At 39.0% G+C, this 16812-nt stretch overlaps 1 protein-coding gene across 1 annotated transcript in view; it reads right to left on the bottom strand.

The window, feature by feature from the left end:
* Positions 1-13257, bottom strand: part of SEL1L (SEL1L adaptor subunit of SYVN1 ubiquitin ligase) — a 55638-nt gene extending 42381 nt beyond the window's left edge. The window contains exons 1-3 of the mRNA XM_028097846.2: positions 13099-13257; positions 7906-7943; positions 6857-7088 (exon numbers count right to left, since the gene is read on the bottom strand). Coding sequence (XP_027953647.1) covers positions 6857-7088; positions 7906-7943; positions 13099-13168 — 340 coding nt within the window. The 5' untranslated portion in view covers positions 13169-13257. The remainder of the gene's footprint in view (positions 1-6856; positions 7089-7905; positions 7944-13098) is intronic.
* Positions 13258-16812: the final 3555 nt, after the last annotated feature.

Here is a 16812-nt window from a genome sequence, read left to right as displayed (position 1 = left end):
TGTGAGCTGGACCTAACCGAGAGCAGCCAAAGGCTCAATAAACAGAACTCAGACGCTGTGGCCTCTGCATATCAGGCCACCTCTCTGTGGGGCCCCATACTATGAGGAAAATCACGGATGCCTGGCTGGATTGTCTGGGTCACAGACAAATGTTCACAGGAAAGGGCTTGTTCTCTGATGGGACCATCTGAAATCAAGCTGCTGACTGGCTGTGTATTTCTGATACAGAGACTGACCACATTCTTAACTTGTGACTGTTGTCCGAAGCTGTCCTTTGGGAGAGGATACATCACAGGGACTGTGATCCTCTATTTGCTCCTGACAGGTCGAGTGATAGAGGGACTTCCAGCCCCTGTGGAGCAGGTCTTAACTTGTGCCTGGCTCTCCTGATAAGATGCCATCTCCAACAAGGGACTGATGATCTGACTGCTTCCCTCGCCTCTCTCTCTCTCTCATGCACACGCCTTAGTGCAATCTGATTATTCAATGCAGATGTCCTCAGAGAGGGGCTGATCTTTTGTAGGCCGCTTACTGGATAAGTGATCAGGGTGAAAGAGGTGGGAGGTGACGTAAACCCATTTTGAAATTTTTTGAAAATTCAGGATTTTTGTCCTGACCAATTTTGAACATGATGTTTTTCTGGTTCAGCTGTATAAAAAGGCTTTTCTGTGAAGATGTTTTGCCCCTCTTACAGAGAAGAACCCTTCCAAGAAAAAGGTCTGGATGAGAGTAGGGGGTGACTGAGAAAATAAAAAATTATAATTACTGAATGCAAATACTGATTTTGTAACAACCAAGGAAAATAAACTGAAACCCCCGCATCTGGAGAGGCACAAGTGAGAGGAGAAGAAATGATGGTGTTTTTTGAAACTATTCCTGGAAGCTTCTTCCCCTTCCTGAAGGAAAACTCTCCATGCACCTTTCCGAGCTGTTCAGACTGCGGAGCCTGTGCTCATACCAGACAGGGCTGACTATGAGGCAGCAGGAGGTGGCCCAGCCCCTGCACTTGCCATGCAGAAAACCTCCAGATGTTGTCCACACTCATGAGGTAGATGAACTGGTGTCACGGACAACAAAACTGTTTGGAACTGACTGGCAGTCCCTCTGACACTAAAAACTGAACTAAATTACTTGGATTGGAAACCTTAGGACAAGATGCCCAGGGCAGGAGGCCACATCATCCTGCCTAACCTATGTCTTGCTTGGGTCGACCCAATGATGGTAAAGTCTTTGTTTCCAGGGTTACCACACGTGCCCTCTGGGACTATCGTTCTGTATGTGCACCCTATCACAACACCGTCTCAGTTTCAACTTACTGGCCAGTTGTGCTGGGCCTGAACTGATGACTTAAGGCTAGGTAAAAAAGGTTAATATAGATATTTAAGGAGGAAGCCATCTGGCCTTTATGATTAATGGGACTTGTTAATTGGCTAAGTGCAGGGCTCATGAAGGGCAAAACTGAAATCAATACTGCAGATTGGTCTCACTCTACTGTCCAGGTCTTACTGAGACTAACTTTGCCATAAAGACAAGATAGCCAATGACCAACGAGGTAGACTGTGCAGAGAAGAGTTCACATAGCAGGCTTAAACTTCTGTCCTTGAAAAGGCTTATAAGGTTAGCCCTTGGCTGGTGTCTGGGAACTTAAGATTTTGGAAGGGTTCCCACTACCCTGTTATGAGTGACTCATCCCAACTGTACAAACAATATGGTTTATGGTCAACACCTGCTTTCCCTGAGCAAGTCTGCAATTTTGGTATGTGCTAGGCACAGACTGCCTACATGACCAATCCCCTACGACGACTCCAGGTATTAGGTCTCTAATCGATTTCCCTGGTAGACAGCATGTCACACATGTTGTCACAACTTGTTACTGGGGAAATTAAATATGTTCTGTGTGACTCCCCAGAGAGAGGACCTTTGGAAGCCTGCATCCAGTTTTCCCCAGACTTCACCCATGTATCTTTCTCCTTATTGATTTTGCTTTGTGTTCTTTTGCTGTAATAAATCATAGCCCTAAATATGACTACATGCTCAGTCCTGAGAGTCTCATGGAGAATCATCGAGCTGCAAGTGTGGTCTTGGGGATCCCAGACACAGCTGGAAATAAGTGTGAAACAGTCAACAAACAGCAAGAAGGCAAGCGTGGCTGGAGTCATGTGAGTGAAGGGAACTGGCAGAAGATGAAGTCAGAGAGATAGGAAGCACTTGATCATTTAAGGCCTTGTTTAGACTTTATTGTGAATGTGACAGGAAGCCACTGGAGGCTCTGAACGGGAAGGAATACTGGTCTGGCTGCTGCTAAGACAACTGCCATAAGGGGGGAAAGGGGGAAAGCAGGGACACCAAGCAGGAAGTTCTTAAAGATATGAGACTCTTAACTGCCCTTGGGTGGTTCAGATCTGCTTCAGAAAGGAGAAACTTACGTTCATCTTTAAAGATGAGTGGAAATACGATAATCTTGGGCAAGGGGTTGAGGAAGGTATTCCAAACAGCAGGAAGAACTTGTACAAAGACCTAGAGGCATAAACTGCATGGTGTATTTGAAGATTGGTGAAGAGTTTGATATAGCTGTAAGAGGGTCTTGGGCAGAGCTGCAGGAGATGAAGTCACAGAGGCCAGCAGGAATGCCGCACACAGAAGGCTTTGGAAATCATGCTAAGGAGTTTGTGCTTCATCTCACAGGCAAATAGGGAGATAATGAAGGGTTGTAAATAGGTGAGTTATGGATCAAATTTGGGTTTTAGGAAGATCAATATAGCAGAGATATGGATGAGAGGCCAATAAAGGAAGCAAGTCTAGAAGCAAATGTCGTATTACCCAATTCTAATGTAGTTGGGACTGCACACACTTAAGGCCATGCATATGTAACTTATGTTATATATAAACAGAGAGAGAGGTGACATGATCAAATCATGTTAGAAACATGCTGATCAAAGGCCTCCTCGCCAACACTCTAAAGGTATTTACTCCCAGGAGGGTTCTCCTTACCTATGGAACGCTTTAGCAGGATGGATATGGTGTGTCTAGACTGCTCACTGTACATAAACCTGGGATGTATGTACTTATGAGGAATTACTTCCTAGAAAACATCACACAAGCTATACAATTATCAGGGAATAACCTGGAGATAATTTGTAATGGAAATAGCTCCCTTTCATGGAAGTGACATTCCATATGCATCATTTAGAGATGCTTGGTTCTTGCCCTTGAAATATTTTCTGTGAAGATGTTTTGCCCCTCTTACAGAGAAGAACCCTTCCAAGAAAAAGGTCTGGATGAGAGTAGGGGGTGACTGAGAAAATGAAAAATTATAATTACTGGGCCAGGGTGCATCCTAATCGAGGTAAGCAGGACCTGGCAGTAGCCCTGGCAGTCACGGACTTTTGACATTTTACCTGTGTCTTATGATAATTATATCTCTGAAGATATTAGTCAAGTTTGGTACTGGGTAAGATCTCTGAGTCTTGTGAGTTCACAATTTGTCAATCTGACCTACTGGGTTTTCTCACAATATTTAATTCGAACTGGAAGAACCAGGATGAATGATACATTTCCTAACCATATTCACCAAAAAGTACTGACAGTACTGACAAGTCAGTTGCAATGCATGTCCCTGGTGCCTAGATTGTAGTGTCTAAATGCAATTTCCCACTAAAAGAAATTTGTTTTTGTTTTTGTTTTTTGAGAAATGGCTGACTCATTTCTGGATTAGGAAACGTGTAAGATGAATTTAAGACATCCCATCTTGCCTGAAAAGAAACAAGTTTAAAAGTCACCTATGATATTATGCTAAGCAAAATAAGTCAATCAGAGAAAGACATGTTATCATGTGATCTCACTGATATGAGGAATTCTTAATCTCAGGAAACAAACAGAGGGCTGCTGGAGTGGTGGGGGGTGGGAGGGATGGGGTGGCTGGGTGATAGACATTGGGGAGGGTATGTGCTGTGAATTGTGTAAGACTGATGAATCACAGACCTGTACCTCTCAAACAAATAATACATTATATGTTAAAAAAAAAAAAAAAAGATAGTAGGAAGGGAAAAATGAAGTGGGGGAATCAGAGGGGGAGACAAACCATGAGAGACTGTGGACTCTGAGAAGCAAACTGAGGGTTCTAGAGGGGAGGGGGGTGGGGGGATGGGTTAGCATAGCGATGGGTATTAAAGAGGGCATGTGTTGAATGGAGCACTGGGTGTTATACGCAAGCAATGAATCATGGAACACTACATCAAAAAAAAAATTAATTAATTAAAAAGAAAAAGAGACAAAAAAAAAGTCACCTATGATTAGTCCAAAAGAATGGACTTAAAGGGACTCTCAGTATGCAAAAATGGGATAATGTGAGCAATGAAAAAGAAGGACTGCAATTGCGTGAAGCAAACATATGTGAAACCCATGGATCTGGAATGATGCTCAGAAGCAAAGCAAACAGAAACAAACAAACAAAAATGTACTTACTGGCCTCCTTTGGAGGTTGCTAGAGCACCAAATTATTTGAAAATATTTCAAGGGCAAGAACCAAGCATCTATCCTGCTTGTAAGGACTGTGTTTCAGGGTAACCAAATAGTTGATGAGGGGAAGTTTTTCTTTATAAAATAATCCCAGGTAACAAAGGCAGGAGGAATTATACATTAGAAAGCCATCACTTTGCAATTCCTAGTGAAATAATGGGTCCAGACAACAAACCAAACGGTTGTCACAATCTCTAGGTGAAAGGTTAGTGAGGAACTTCTGAATGGCTGGATCAGACAGACACCACCCAGCTTCACTGATCAATTACTAGAAGTGGGACAATCAGATACTCTATGCCTCCGGATGTAATGTAATAGGAAGTACACAGTACTCTATGAGATAATCTCAATAAAAAACCAGAGCTAAATCTACTCAGCCTCTAGAATTAACTTCCAGTTTACAGACTAGACAGCAGATGGTGGAACAAGTTCAATGACATTACAAGGATATGACCAGTTAGATGTAGATGTGGGACACTGGATAGCACAAAGGACATTATTCCTTTACCAAATAAAATGAAATAAAAAACAAGGGATAGAGAACTGTTATAGATTAAGAAAAACCTAACATCTAAGTGTGGATACTCACTCAAACAAATCAGTTCTAAAAAGATATCTGAACCAACAGGGAAAACTGCAGAGAGACTGGGGATTGGGTGATTAAAGAATAATCGTTAATTTTGTGGGTATTATAATAGCACTGTGAGTTTGTTGGGGAAAAAAAAGCCGTATTTTAAGAGATACATACACAGGTGAAATAACATGGAATTTGCTGTAAATACTCTAAGAAAGAAAAGAGTAGATTCGTATGGGGTGGCAGTGATGCAGCAAGAGTAAGAGTGTGGATGGCCGCTGACCCTGGGTGATGGGCAAGGGGGTCATTACACCCTCCACTTTTGTGAACATTTTGAAGTCTCCCTCATAAAAAAATAAAAAAGAACAAATTAAAATATAATATTTGGCAAAAATTTAAAAATGGTAATACATACTTGGCTGAGGCACAGGAAAAGGAGTCGTTTCAAAGGAAGTAAGCAGAATTACTTTTCTGAAGAACAATTTAACAGTATGGGATCAAATGTCTTTTAAAATTTTACGTTCAGTCCAGTAAATTTACTTTAAAAAACTAATCCTCAGAAAATTTTCATAAATGTGCACAAGGATACATCTAAAATGATCTCTCAGCAAAAAAAAAAATTTGTAAAAAAAATTGTAAACAATCTATTTCTAATTTATGGTATATTTACATGCCAATTTTTAAAGTTTTATTTACTTAAGTAATCTCTATGTCCACCGTGGGGCTTGGACTCATGACCCCAAGATCAAGAGTCACATGCTCCTCCGAATTAGCCAGCCAAGGGCTGTAAAAATTTTTTTATAGCCATAAAATTGTAAAAGAATACTAAATGATAGGGGAAAATATTCAAGACAAACTGTTAAGCACAAAACGCAGGCTGTAAAATATCATATACATTTTGACCCAATTTAGTCTTCTTAAAACTATATATTTAGAGAAGAGCCTGAAAAGAGTTTTCTCCATCATGTTAATAGCTGTGATGTCTAGCTGATGGGATTAAAGTACTTTTAATTTTTTTAGACATGGTTTTTCTATTCATGGGTATGGATATTTGTAATAAAAAAAATTCTAATTTTGAAAAAAGATTATATTTTTGAAAGGTAAAATCTGGATCAATTTCCAAAAGTGGCTAGTAACAGCAATAAGTGGGTATCGTAGTGATCTTTGAAATAATAAACAAAATGACAGAAGGTTGGTGGGACAGGGCGGAGTGGATTAATAATTAATTCTTAGAAAGACAGGTATTTAGCACACTATTATGAGAAACAGCAAGTTTTAAATTTAAAAACAGAGGGTGTCAAGAAGGTAAAAGTCAGAAGGGGATCAACGTTTATGTAAGCTTCAGTTAGATAAAGACCTACGTCAATTTCCTAGGGTTATTGGGAAGGTTATTGTAGTAAAAATCCTAACACAATTCTGAAAATAACCAGAGCAGCATATTAGATAATCTTTCTTGAGTTTCCATTTTGTGTACCACTTGGGCAGATAATTACATACTGGAGTACAAAAAGAAGATGTTTAGGATATTAATATAATACAAATGCAATTTTGATTATCAAATTTAGTTTATGTAACTTGGGTCAAATCTGTTAAGTGAATAACTGTGATATATAAAAATCTAGAAAATAATAAACTATTACACTCTACACATTATATGTGGTTCACAGTCAATAAAACCAGACTTCTGCATCTTTCTACACTTGTTTAAAATTTCAGTTGTCTCCTTCCTAAATTAGGCAAAAGCAAGGAAAATGTCCAGACTACCTTGTTTCCGTACTTTCGTCGGTTCTTCATAGTCCTTGTTTTCTGGATTCGGAGATTCTAGAAAGCTGATTTCTTCTGCGACACTTTCCCCTTCTTGGCTCCTGAGGCTGTCTTCCTCCTCTTGAACTGGTGATTCTAATTCTGATTCTTCAGAATCAAGAAATATCTGCCCAGCAACTACTCTGCCTGCTGCATTGTGGTCCTTTACCGACTCATCTGATGGCAAAGAAGTCTGAAAATATAAAATATTTTTAGTTTTCAAATAGTATCAGGACTGTCTCCCACCCAATTTGACCATTACTTTTACTAATTCAGATATATCTCCTTCAGCTGTGAATGTGCCATACTTGCTCATCTCTCTAAGTTTGGTATGTGTTCATCACATGCCTTCATCACTTGCCTAGCCTGACTCTTTCTTCCAGTTTCAACTTAGATGTTATTTGCCACCAGAAGCATTCCTTAACTCCTGAAGCCTGGATTAGGAGCCCTTACAAACTCCCAACATAGCTTATACTTTCCCTTATGATAGCCCTGTACTACAACTTTCTGTTTCTTATCTATATTCTCTCAAATCCAGAGATCAGAGATCATAACTGAATGGTCTCCTTGGATACATCATCAGCCTTATTCACTCAACCAATTTAAGTGTATCAACTCTACAGATTTATAAAAATTGACAGAAGTGGAAACAAATGGCAGAGGTTAAGTCTTCAAAATTTAAAAAAACTAAAAATTAAAAAAAAGGAATAAAATCAATCTCTCACTAGGCAGTAAGAATGTTACTACCTTCAGGCTCTTACACACACAGCACATTCGAGTTAAAATTAAACCTAATAACCAACACTCTGAATGAAAATATTTATTATTCTGTCTCCTACAGGTCAGTGATTCCCCCCCAGAAGAACTAGTGTATTGATACCAGGTACGTTTTTTTTTTCTTAATCCAATTCTGTTGCTCAAAAGATAGATTTCATATCCTTTCTAAGACACATAATTCATGCTTTTAAATTGGGCATCAAATACTGGCCAATGCAAATTTTTGTACACACCTTGGAATCTAAGGATTCATCCTGACTGCCTTCTTCATCTGTAAAGAAATTTTAAGACAATTTCATCATCCTTCTTGTTGGGAAATCACAGGTATTGTTAGAGCACTTGATAAATACAACAAATAATCACCAGACGCTTGATAAATATATCTAGAATTATCTAAAAAATGGTTGTATTCAACAACTGTACAGAAAAGATTAGGTAAAAGGAAAACAAGGGGTGAGATGGGGGTAGTTCTTCCTCTTTCCCCAGGGAAGGCACTAGCTTCATCTGTTATTCAGGTGAGAAGACCGACTACCACCACCACCACTACCACCACCACCAAAACCAGACAATTCTTCAGATACCATCCAATTTCTTCTGTTCGTATTTAGTCTACTACTGAGTTACTAAACTTATAAAAATCAATCTCTGATTTTGTGGTTCAGGGTTCCACCTATTATTTTCCCCTGCTCAGAATCTGGAGTTAAAGAGCTTATTTTAGTGCTGATTAGCATTTTACTGTTCACTGAGACTACTAAAGATGGACACTAACAATTATTATTATGTGACAGATTTGCCAGACCAAGATATTTAGGATTTGTGTTCTACTCTACTGAAGAGTTAACCAGATAAAAGCAAAAAGTAGCATCATGCCATCATGTACTCACTCACATGAGATTTATTAAGAAATCAGTATCTCATATTAAATAAACAATGAATCCAGCCCCTGGCTACACCTTTCTTCCAAATTCTTATCTGCTGCTTTGACTTTGTCCAATTATGTTAATTTTCCTTCTATTACTCTGTGTTTTTCTGCTATTACTTCTGTTCTAATTGTTATTCTTTTTCTTGTTCTTACACAAATACATTGAACACAGTGTCCATACACATACATTTGGTCATTGTATTCCTGACCAGTTTAGAAACAACAACAACTGTTAGATGATCTCTAGGCTTCCTTCTTGCTCTTAAAATGATCTGATTTTATCCAGGAGTGAGCTTCAGTTATAAGCTCAGAAGCTATATGAGAAATTAATCAGAAGACAAAATGCTATAAAACCCTGTGCTTTTTACCAGAAAATTTGGTGTTATGGTTGCCATTTATCTTTACTTCATATGGTTACATCCTAAATATTATTCATAACTTGTTAACTCTTTCAAGCATAACAAAAACATGCTTTGGAGCTTGTATTATCAAAATAGTGAGCTAACTTTAAGAAGTACAACCAACTCATTATGTATAAAATATACAACACTATTTCATAGTATTTGTTTCCTTTGAATATTTGAGAAAACTAGTCTACTAGTGAGGTTTTGCTATATAAGAAAAGTGCTGTCAATTCAAAGAACACGTAAACTATAGCTAGTTTCACATTTACTACTTTTAGACTACCTTCCAAATATGTTTTATTTCTGATGGGTAGGGAAGAGAAGGGTACAGCATGTATTAGTCCCACAGTACCCATTAGCATCTAGGTAGTGATGGCACTTAATTAACAATCATCCTTCATGCTAACTTCTTCACAAGTTTTAACCAAAGCCCAAATTCTAACATATGGTTCAAATTCTATTCTCAGCAAACCTTTGGCTAAAGGAAAAAAAATTCATCTCTATTATATATCAAAGTTGTATGTATGGATGTGTTTAAATAATCACAAATTATTAACTAGTTAATATATCAAGAACCGATGTTAAATGTGTAAATTATGTATACAGTATATCCCCAAACTTTAGATGAGCCGGAACTCTTAAATCACTAATCACTAAATCATGAAATGTAGTACCTTCTCACAACAGGTCACATATGCAGCAAATAAGTATATAACACAGATACCTATAAATAAATTTGAAGACATATACATTTGAGACACTACAAGCTATTACACATTCGAATAGCAAAATGTGTTTTTGAACTCCAAGAGACATGGAAACATGTGACATCAGGGTTATTTCACGTGAATTGCATCATGCTTCTGTCTCAAACTAGGAATATATGCTAAGGTTACTGGTAAATAAAAGAATTCTCTCTCATTTACTAAACTGGGAAAGTCAACTCCAGATGGTAGTCTTAAAGCATAAGCTATTTTCTCTTTCACACTGATATATCCATTCACATAACACTTTTATAGAAGTTGCTTATAATCTAGAAACTTCTGATATGTAGTAGTCAGGTAACAAAGACACTGAAGTTATGCATAAACAAAAGAAAATGCTTTTAGCAGAACACGGACATCAAGAAAAAAATGCAAAAGAATTCAATGAAAAGTTATAGATTTCTCATTCAACAGTATGACATCCAAAATATAATGGTTTACATTACGTTAGTAACTGTATACTTTCCTCTGAAAAAGACCAATTTTCATTTTTATTATATCAGCCAACCAAACTGCAAAAAGTACCAGGGATATTCTTTCAGGGAAAAGTAATCATCACAAATTCATTTTCCAATTTGTCATGTAAACTAAACAGACTGAGAGACCTTCAAACACAGAAAGTCCTAAGAGTTTGGTGAAAAGAGAGCAGACATCCTGTTCTCTGCTTTATCACTGAATCTGTGCAGATCCTACAATACTCCTGATTTTTAATTACTCCAAACTGAGGGCTGGAGAGCAAAGTTCAACACCTGGCTTCATTATATATTAATTTTTACACATGGTTCAATATAGCAAGTTTGGTCAGCCTCTTCCTTCTCAACCTGTCAAGAGAATAATACCATCTGTCCTGTTGACTCAATGTTTTAAGGAACAAAAGAACAGTGAAATTAAACATTGTCTGCAATCTGAAATTTACTGAGTATCTGATAATAGAACTATTACCTGAAATACTTAGCAGTGGACCTAATTTAAAAGATTCTGTAACACTGTTTGGCATAAAGAAAAAAAGCAAACCATTTGTCTCTTCCTGCTGAAAATAAGAAAATGAGTATTTCTAAGTGAGAAAACTTATAGCATTTTTCATTATTGAGGAAATGGAGAAATATCTTTTTAACCTCCTCCTTTAATCACAGGAAAAAGAAAACATTGAGTAAAAGTGTTGTATTTTTATATGCCTCTAAAACAAGATATGAAATAACAGCTACTAACAGTGATAGGATCAAGATTCCCTTTGTTGGCTGATGGTACCTGGTAAATAGGCAACTTGCTTTGGTAACCACTAACATTCAAACTTTAAGTCAATGCAAAATTATGGCCCAAGACTTGATTTTTAAATAGGAGCAAATCTTTAAACTAATACTGAGGCTGACTTTATACATAAGCAATTTAATGAATAAAAAAAGTCAACTGAAAATCCATGTACTCAATTTCTAAAACTTTACCTCACATAAGTGTTTTACTAGGATTGCACTTCACGTGAGCATGGTAGTGCCTTTATTACCTATCAGCATGCACATCTCCGCTGTTTAGTTCTGGCTAAGTATGGATTTTGCCTCTGCCAGAGAAATGCTTTGGCACAGGCACTACGATGGAAATCAGAGCAGACATTTTTCGAACCCAGTCCTCTGCTTACATCAACACAATCCAAAGATTTAACACTTCAGTGTTAGTAATCCGCTATTACAACATCCCAAGAATCCCAACTGTTGATTAAATGACTTATTCAAGTACCATCTCCACTGACCTGAAGCTCTTAAGTATATGAAATCTAGTTAACGGAAGACACAGGAAAGTGTTTGTAGGGCTTTAATTTTCTTTAAATTCTGCAAATTGAATCCAGAGGGATACTTACTATGTTCTTTAACGAGTCATTCTTACACTTTAGTGTGAAGAATTACTTGTGAAGCTTGTTGAACTACAGATGCCCCGACCTGTTCCAGACCTAAAACTGCACGTTTAACAAACTCCTAAGAGGAATTCTGATGCATGGGGTCTATGGCCCATCAGGTACTCTATCCATTACAATCAACAGTTTCATTTCATACTTCCTTTGGTCAAATAATTGCTAACAGTGCTTTAAGAGTTAGGAAGAGTTTTGGAGATTTGGTCATGAATGCAAACCATTACTAAAAAGGGGGAAGGCAGACCTCAAAGCATGATGTTGGCAGTAAAGTAACTAGCATATGCTTGTTGCTTTTGAAATGGTATCTCAAACCACAATATGGATAGAATTTTAGGTTTAGACCTCTTATTTTAGAAACAGAATGACGTTATGGCATTGACTTACAACTAGGACAGATAATTTGGGGATTCAAATAGCCATCTGGGAAATTTTCTGTTGGGAAAAAAAAAAGAGAGAGAGTTGACATTTATACCCTGCTTTGTTCCAAAAAAATTTAAAGCCACAGAACAGCTGTCTTGTTAACTAAACTGATGAAAATTCAAAAGCTTTACTGTACTGTTTCTTCACAAACACTACGTGCTTCTTTGTCAACACTTTCAAAATAAAAGTTTTCTGATGTAGGCAGATTGAACTATTAAAAAAGAAAAATACATTTCAGAACCATAGTATTAATCTGCTAACTGGAAAATCAATTCAAAAGCACATGAAGTTATATATCTATACAAAACATGAAAATCAGCTGCTATACATTTTAAATTTATAGGGACCGAGATTTTCTCAAAAAAATCACAAAGTTACATTAAACAAACATGGGGCAACTCAGAAACACTGTGACAGAGATAAACACCACTTTCTCGGGAATATTTCCTAAAAAGGGATAAAGAGTGGACACAGTTACATCAAAAGTCTTCATTTTTAAATAGACAAAGAGACAAGGGGCCACCTCAGGTGCTAAGCAAATCCACCAAACCACTGTCAACATCCCGGTTTTGATGCACCTGGCTCTGCTCAGTGATAACCCCAGGTGTGTCCATTACTTAATTTACAAATCCCAAGCACATAATCTGTTTGAGAATTGAGGAAGTTCCAGTAAGGCTCAGGTGTCACTGCGGATCTAAGCCAGCTGACGGGATTCATTCCCACAGAGTCAATTCCTCATTCGCGAGGAGTCGCGTAAAGTTTGTTAAGTGAGGAGAGGTGTGGGCAGGGTGACCGCCCCTTCTCTTCCTCCCTTTCTAGCTCCCGAAACACCCCCTCTAGCCCAGGCCAGCCAAACCCCGAGGAATGACAGCGAGTGACACGCTAGTGCGAGGTGTGACCAGAGAGAGTGGAGTCTCCAGCTTGAGCCCCCACGGCCCTGCCCCGGGATGGAGGCCGGGGTGGGGGGGGGTGCGGTGGCTATCGGCCTCCAGTCCGAGGGGGCGGATACTGACCCGAGGATGCCGAGGCCGAGCCCAGCAGCACCGCACAGAGCAGCAGCGTCAGCCCAACTCGGACCCGCATTCTGCTCTCGCGGCCGCTGCCACCCCCTGGAGCTGTCGCTTTCGCCTCTGCCACCACCGACTCAGCCACCGCCGCCGCCTCGCCGCTGCTCTTCCTGCTCTGGTCTCCTTCCTCCGCCCCTTCCCAGGCCTCTCTGCCCTAGTGCGGAGCCAATCCCCGCCCGCCGCCTCGGGCTCTGTGCCCAATCCCCGTAGTCTTCCCGCCCACCTTATTGCCCCGCCCCCAGGGTCAGGCGTTGGCCAATCATTTTTGCGATATTCCCACACCGGCTTTCCCGGTTGGACCACGGCCTCACGACATGGCCCCAGCTAATTGGTAGATCCTGGGTTCAACCATCCCGGAAACAGACCGTGAGTCCAGGGCTGGGAAGAAAAGAAAGTAACTCAGGACTACAATTCCCACAATGCACTTCATGGGCCTCTTTCGAAGTGTGGTCTCGAAAAACGTAGCCCGTCATGGAGCAAGATTTAAAAAAGTGCAGGTGGCTGTTGCAGTCAAGAGAACTTACTTAGGTAACACCTCGGCTAGACGTTAGCTCAAGGCTACCAACCCACAGCCTATTTTTTCTTTTTTTGAGCCAACACATATGTATATATCAAGGAACACACATTATAAGGTTAAGAGTTTGTAATGTGTTAAGCTCTTCTTCCTCTTTGTTTTTTGTTTTTTGTTTTTAGAAAATTTGAATTGGACAAAGTGATATCAACACTTACGAAAAATACAACATCTAGACTGAGTTCGAAGTATTTTTTTTGAATTTAGATAAAACAATGCCATATATAGGGAAACCAGGATGGAACTCACTACCCCTCCTCCTTTCCCTTATAAAACAAAAGGAAATAAACCGCATCCGGTGCAGATCATTTCAATGCTAGTATTCATTTTTAGGAGGGCCACCAAGTAATAATCATCTGGAAAACGTGCCAACAGTTTTTGCCAAAACCCTTTCAAGCACTTGTCCTTATCCCTCTCTTTTTGTGAGTTACACTGTTCTGTTCTTCGGTGACTGAGTTCAGGAGGCTGGAGTAATGTATTTGGAGACAAAGATGATGGCCATTGCATTGCAGACAACGAAATAGTCTTTTGTATTAAGTACCACCTCTAGGCATGCTCCCACTGGGTAGCAGGCAGTGGCTTGGTTTTCCTGCCCCTTCATCAAATTGTGTAATTCTGTCCACCCACCGTCAGCTCAGTCCTGAGTTGAACTCAGTCCTCAGCTCAGTTTGAGGTCAGGGTTCTGGACAAGTCCACACTGGCCACATATATTAATACCTCCAGGCATTTTCTTCTTTTTTGATAGAAAATCCTCTTTTTCAGGATGAGGATAAAAATCTAACTGCTAAACAAAACAAAACAAAACAAAAACAAAAACCAAAAAACAACCCTGCAAAACCCAAAAAGCTAACTGCTGTTCCACATTCACATCAGACGGGGGGGATGAAGGAAAATATTGTCCTGTTATTCTCCTGTTACCTCCTTGGCATTCATCTCTATTTCTGTCACTAACAGTGTTTCCTCAGAGTTCCTTTGACTTTAAATCATAGAGTAAATTCTGGTATATTTTTCTCCCTTTTTCATCTTATCAATCATCACATCCTAACAATTTGAGCTATATAATTACTCTTTTATTATTACTTTAAAAAAAAATTTTTTAAGCAATCTCTACAGCCAACGTAGGACTCGAATTCACAACCCCGGGATCAAGAGTTGCATGCTCAGGGAGTCTGGGTGACTCACTCAGTTAAGTGTCTGCCTTGGGTTCAGCTCATGATCCCAGGGTCCTGGGATGGAGCCCCACGTCAGGCTCTCTCTTCAGCGGGGAGTCTGCTTTTTCTTCTCCCTCTGCCACTCCTCTCTCTCTGTCAAACACATAGATAAAATCTTAAAAGAAAAAAAAAAAAGAGTTGCATGCTCTACTGGCTAGGTGCCCCTGTCATTGTGAGCATTTTTCTCTTTCTCATTGAAAACTTCCCTACTGGGGGTCTCACTTTCCCTTACCTGCCTGATGCACCTGAGTTCTAGCTATATTCACCAACCTCACTCTCTTTTCATTCTCACCAAAACCACATGGACCCAGATTAATTTTGCTTTTAAAATTAAATTTCAATTCAGTTCAAAATAAATTAAAATTCCTATTCAAAAATTTTCAATGACTGCCTTTGTAATAGAATCAAAAAACGTTTGAACTTCTGACAAAATAGGAACTTGGGCTGACGGTTCTCCTTTCTTGGGGAAGTACTGGGAAGAATTTCTGCCTTCTACAAGATAAGCGGTTATTATCTGATTGATAAACTAGGGAATGTTCAGTGCTTGAGACTCAGCTTGTTTTTTCATCTTTTTCTTTCCCAAGTGCTTCTTATATTTAAGGCCCTGTGCTAAGTGCTGCATGAACGCATTTCCCACTTCTCTGACTGCTTTTCTGATATCCACATGAACACACTCTTGCCTTGTCATAGGCTCCTTCACCCTCTCCCTACTGCCCTTGCTTTCTCTGAGCCACAAGCATGGCATCCTTCCCATTTTCACTTCTGTTTCATCTTGGCTGAGCCTCTTCTCTGACCAGGCCAGTTCTCGTTATTCTTTATTTCTCTAAGTGTTTACAGAACATTCACAAACTTGCCTTTTAAGTGGGATGCAAACTTTCTATGGCCAGAGAAAATTACATAATTCAGTATATAGGTGTATAGCAATGGACTTGCCATCTACTAGCACTAGATAATTTTTGTCAATTGATAGATATGTCTTACTTATGAAGTATTTTAATAATAAGATTTTGTAAGTACTTACTATCTAAGTTTAATCTTTTTTTTTCAAGAAAAGGTTTTATTTATCTATTGAGAGAGAGATAGTGAGAACAGGGGGAGGGACAGAGGAAGAGGGAGAGAGAGAGAATCTCAAGCAGAATCTGTGCTGAGTGTGGAGACCCATGTGGGGCTCAATTTCATGATCCTGAGATCACAACCTGAGGTGAAATCAAGAGTCAGACACCTGAGCCACCCAGGCAGCCCAAGTTGTAAGTCTAATCTTAAAATATCTTACAGGGAAATATTAAGGAACGTTTGCATCCCTAGTATATGAGAAATTTACTTCACTCTTCTGCACCTCTGTAAAATAAGTATATTAATAATATTCTCTTCACCAGGTCTGTTGTGAGGTTCATATCTCAAGAGATATGGAGGAAAAAAGTACTTCTTTAATTATAGAATGTTCTACAGATACTATTTCTTATTGATTGCTTGGTCAAAGCAAAGAAGGAAATCAAAATATTAGTTTGTATAAAGACTAATAAAATTAGTTTTATTCCCTTAATATGAAAAAAGTTTAGAGCTGCTAGAGTTATTGTCTTTAGCCAACAATGAGTAATGGATATCTTAGGAGAATACTCATAGAACCTTGACTTTTTGGGGCAATTCAGTCTCCAAAGCAGGTCTAGAACACGGTGTAGGAAAACCAAATTTATTTTTTTCAGCCTGCTAGATTGCACGATGATTAATTAGTGAAAAGGTTGTGAGTTCTGCATGGCCTTATCTAGTCCAGGCATACATTCCTCGTGGTTTCCTGCCAACATTCCCAGTTAAACTTATGTACTCACTGTACTTGTACAAAATGTTAATATTATTTATTAATTTATAGACTTCTTTAAT

This window comes from Eumetopias jubatus, unplaced genomic scaffold (assembly GCF_037043125.1).
Source record: "Eumetopias jubatus isolate StellerSeaLion01/CBP00866 unplaced genomic scaffold, mEumJub1_p1.0 scaffold_7, whole genome shotgun sequence".
In the NCBI taxonomy this organism is placed as follows: Eukaryota; Metazoa; Chordata; class Mammalia; order Carnivora; family Otariidae; genus Eumetopias; species Eumetopias jubatus.
This window is presented reverse-complemented; position numbering and strand designations above follow the sequence as displayed.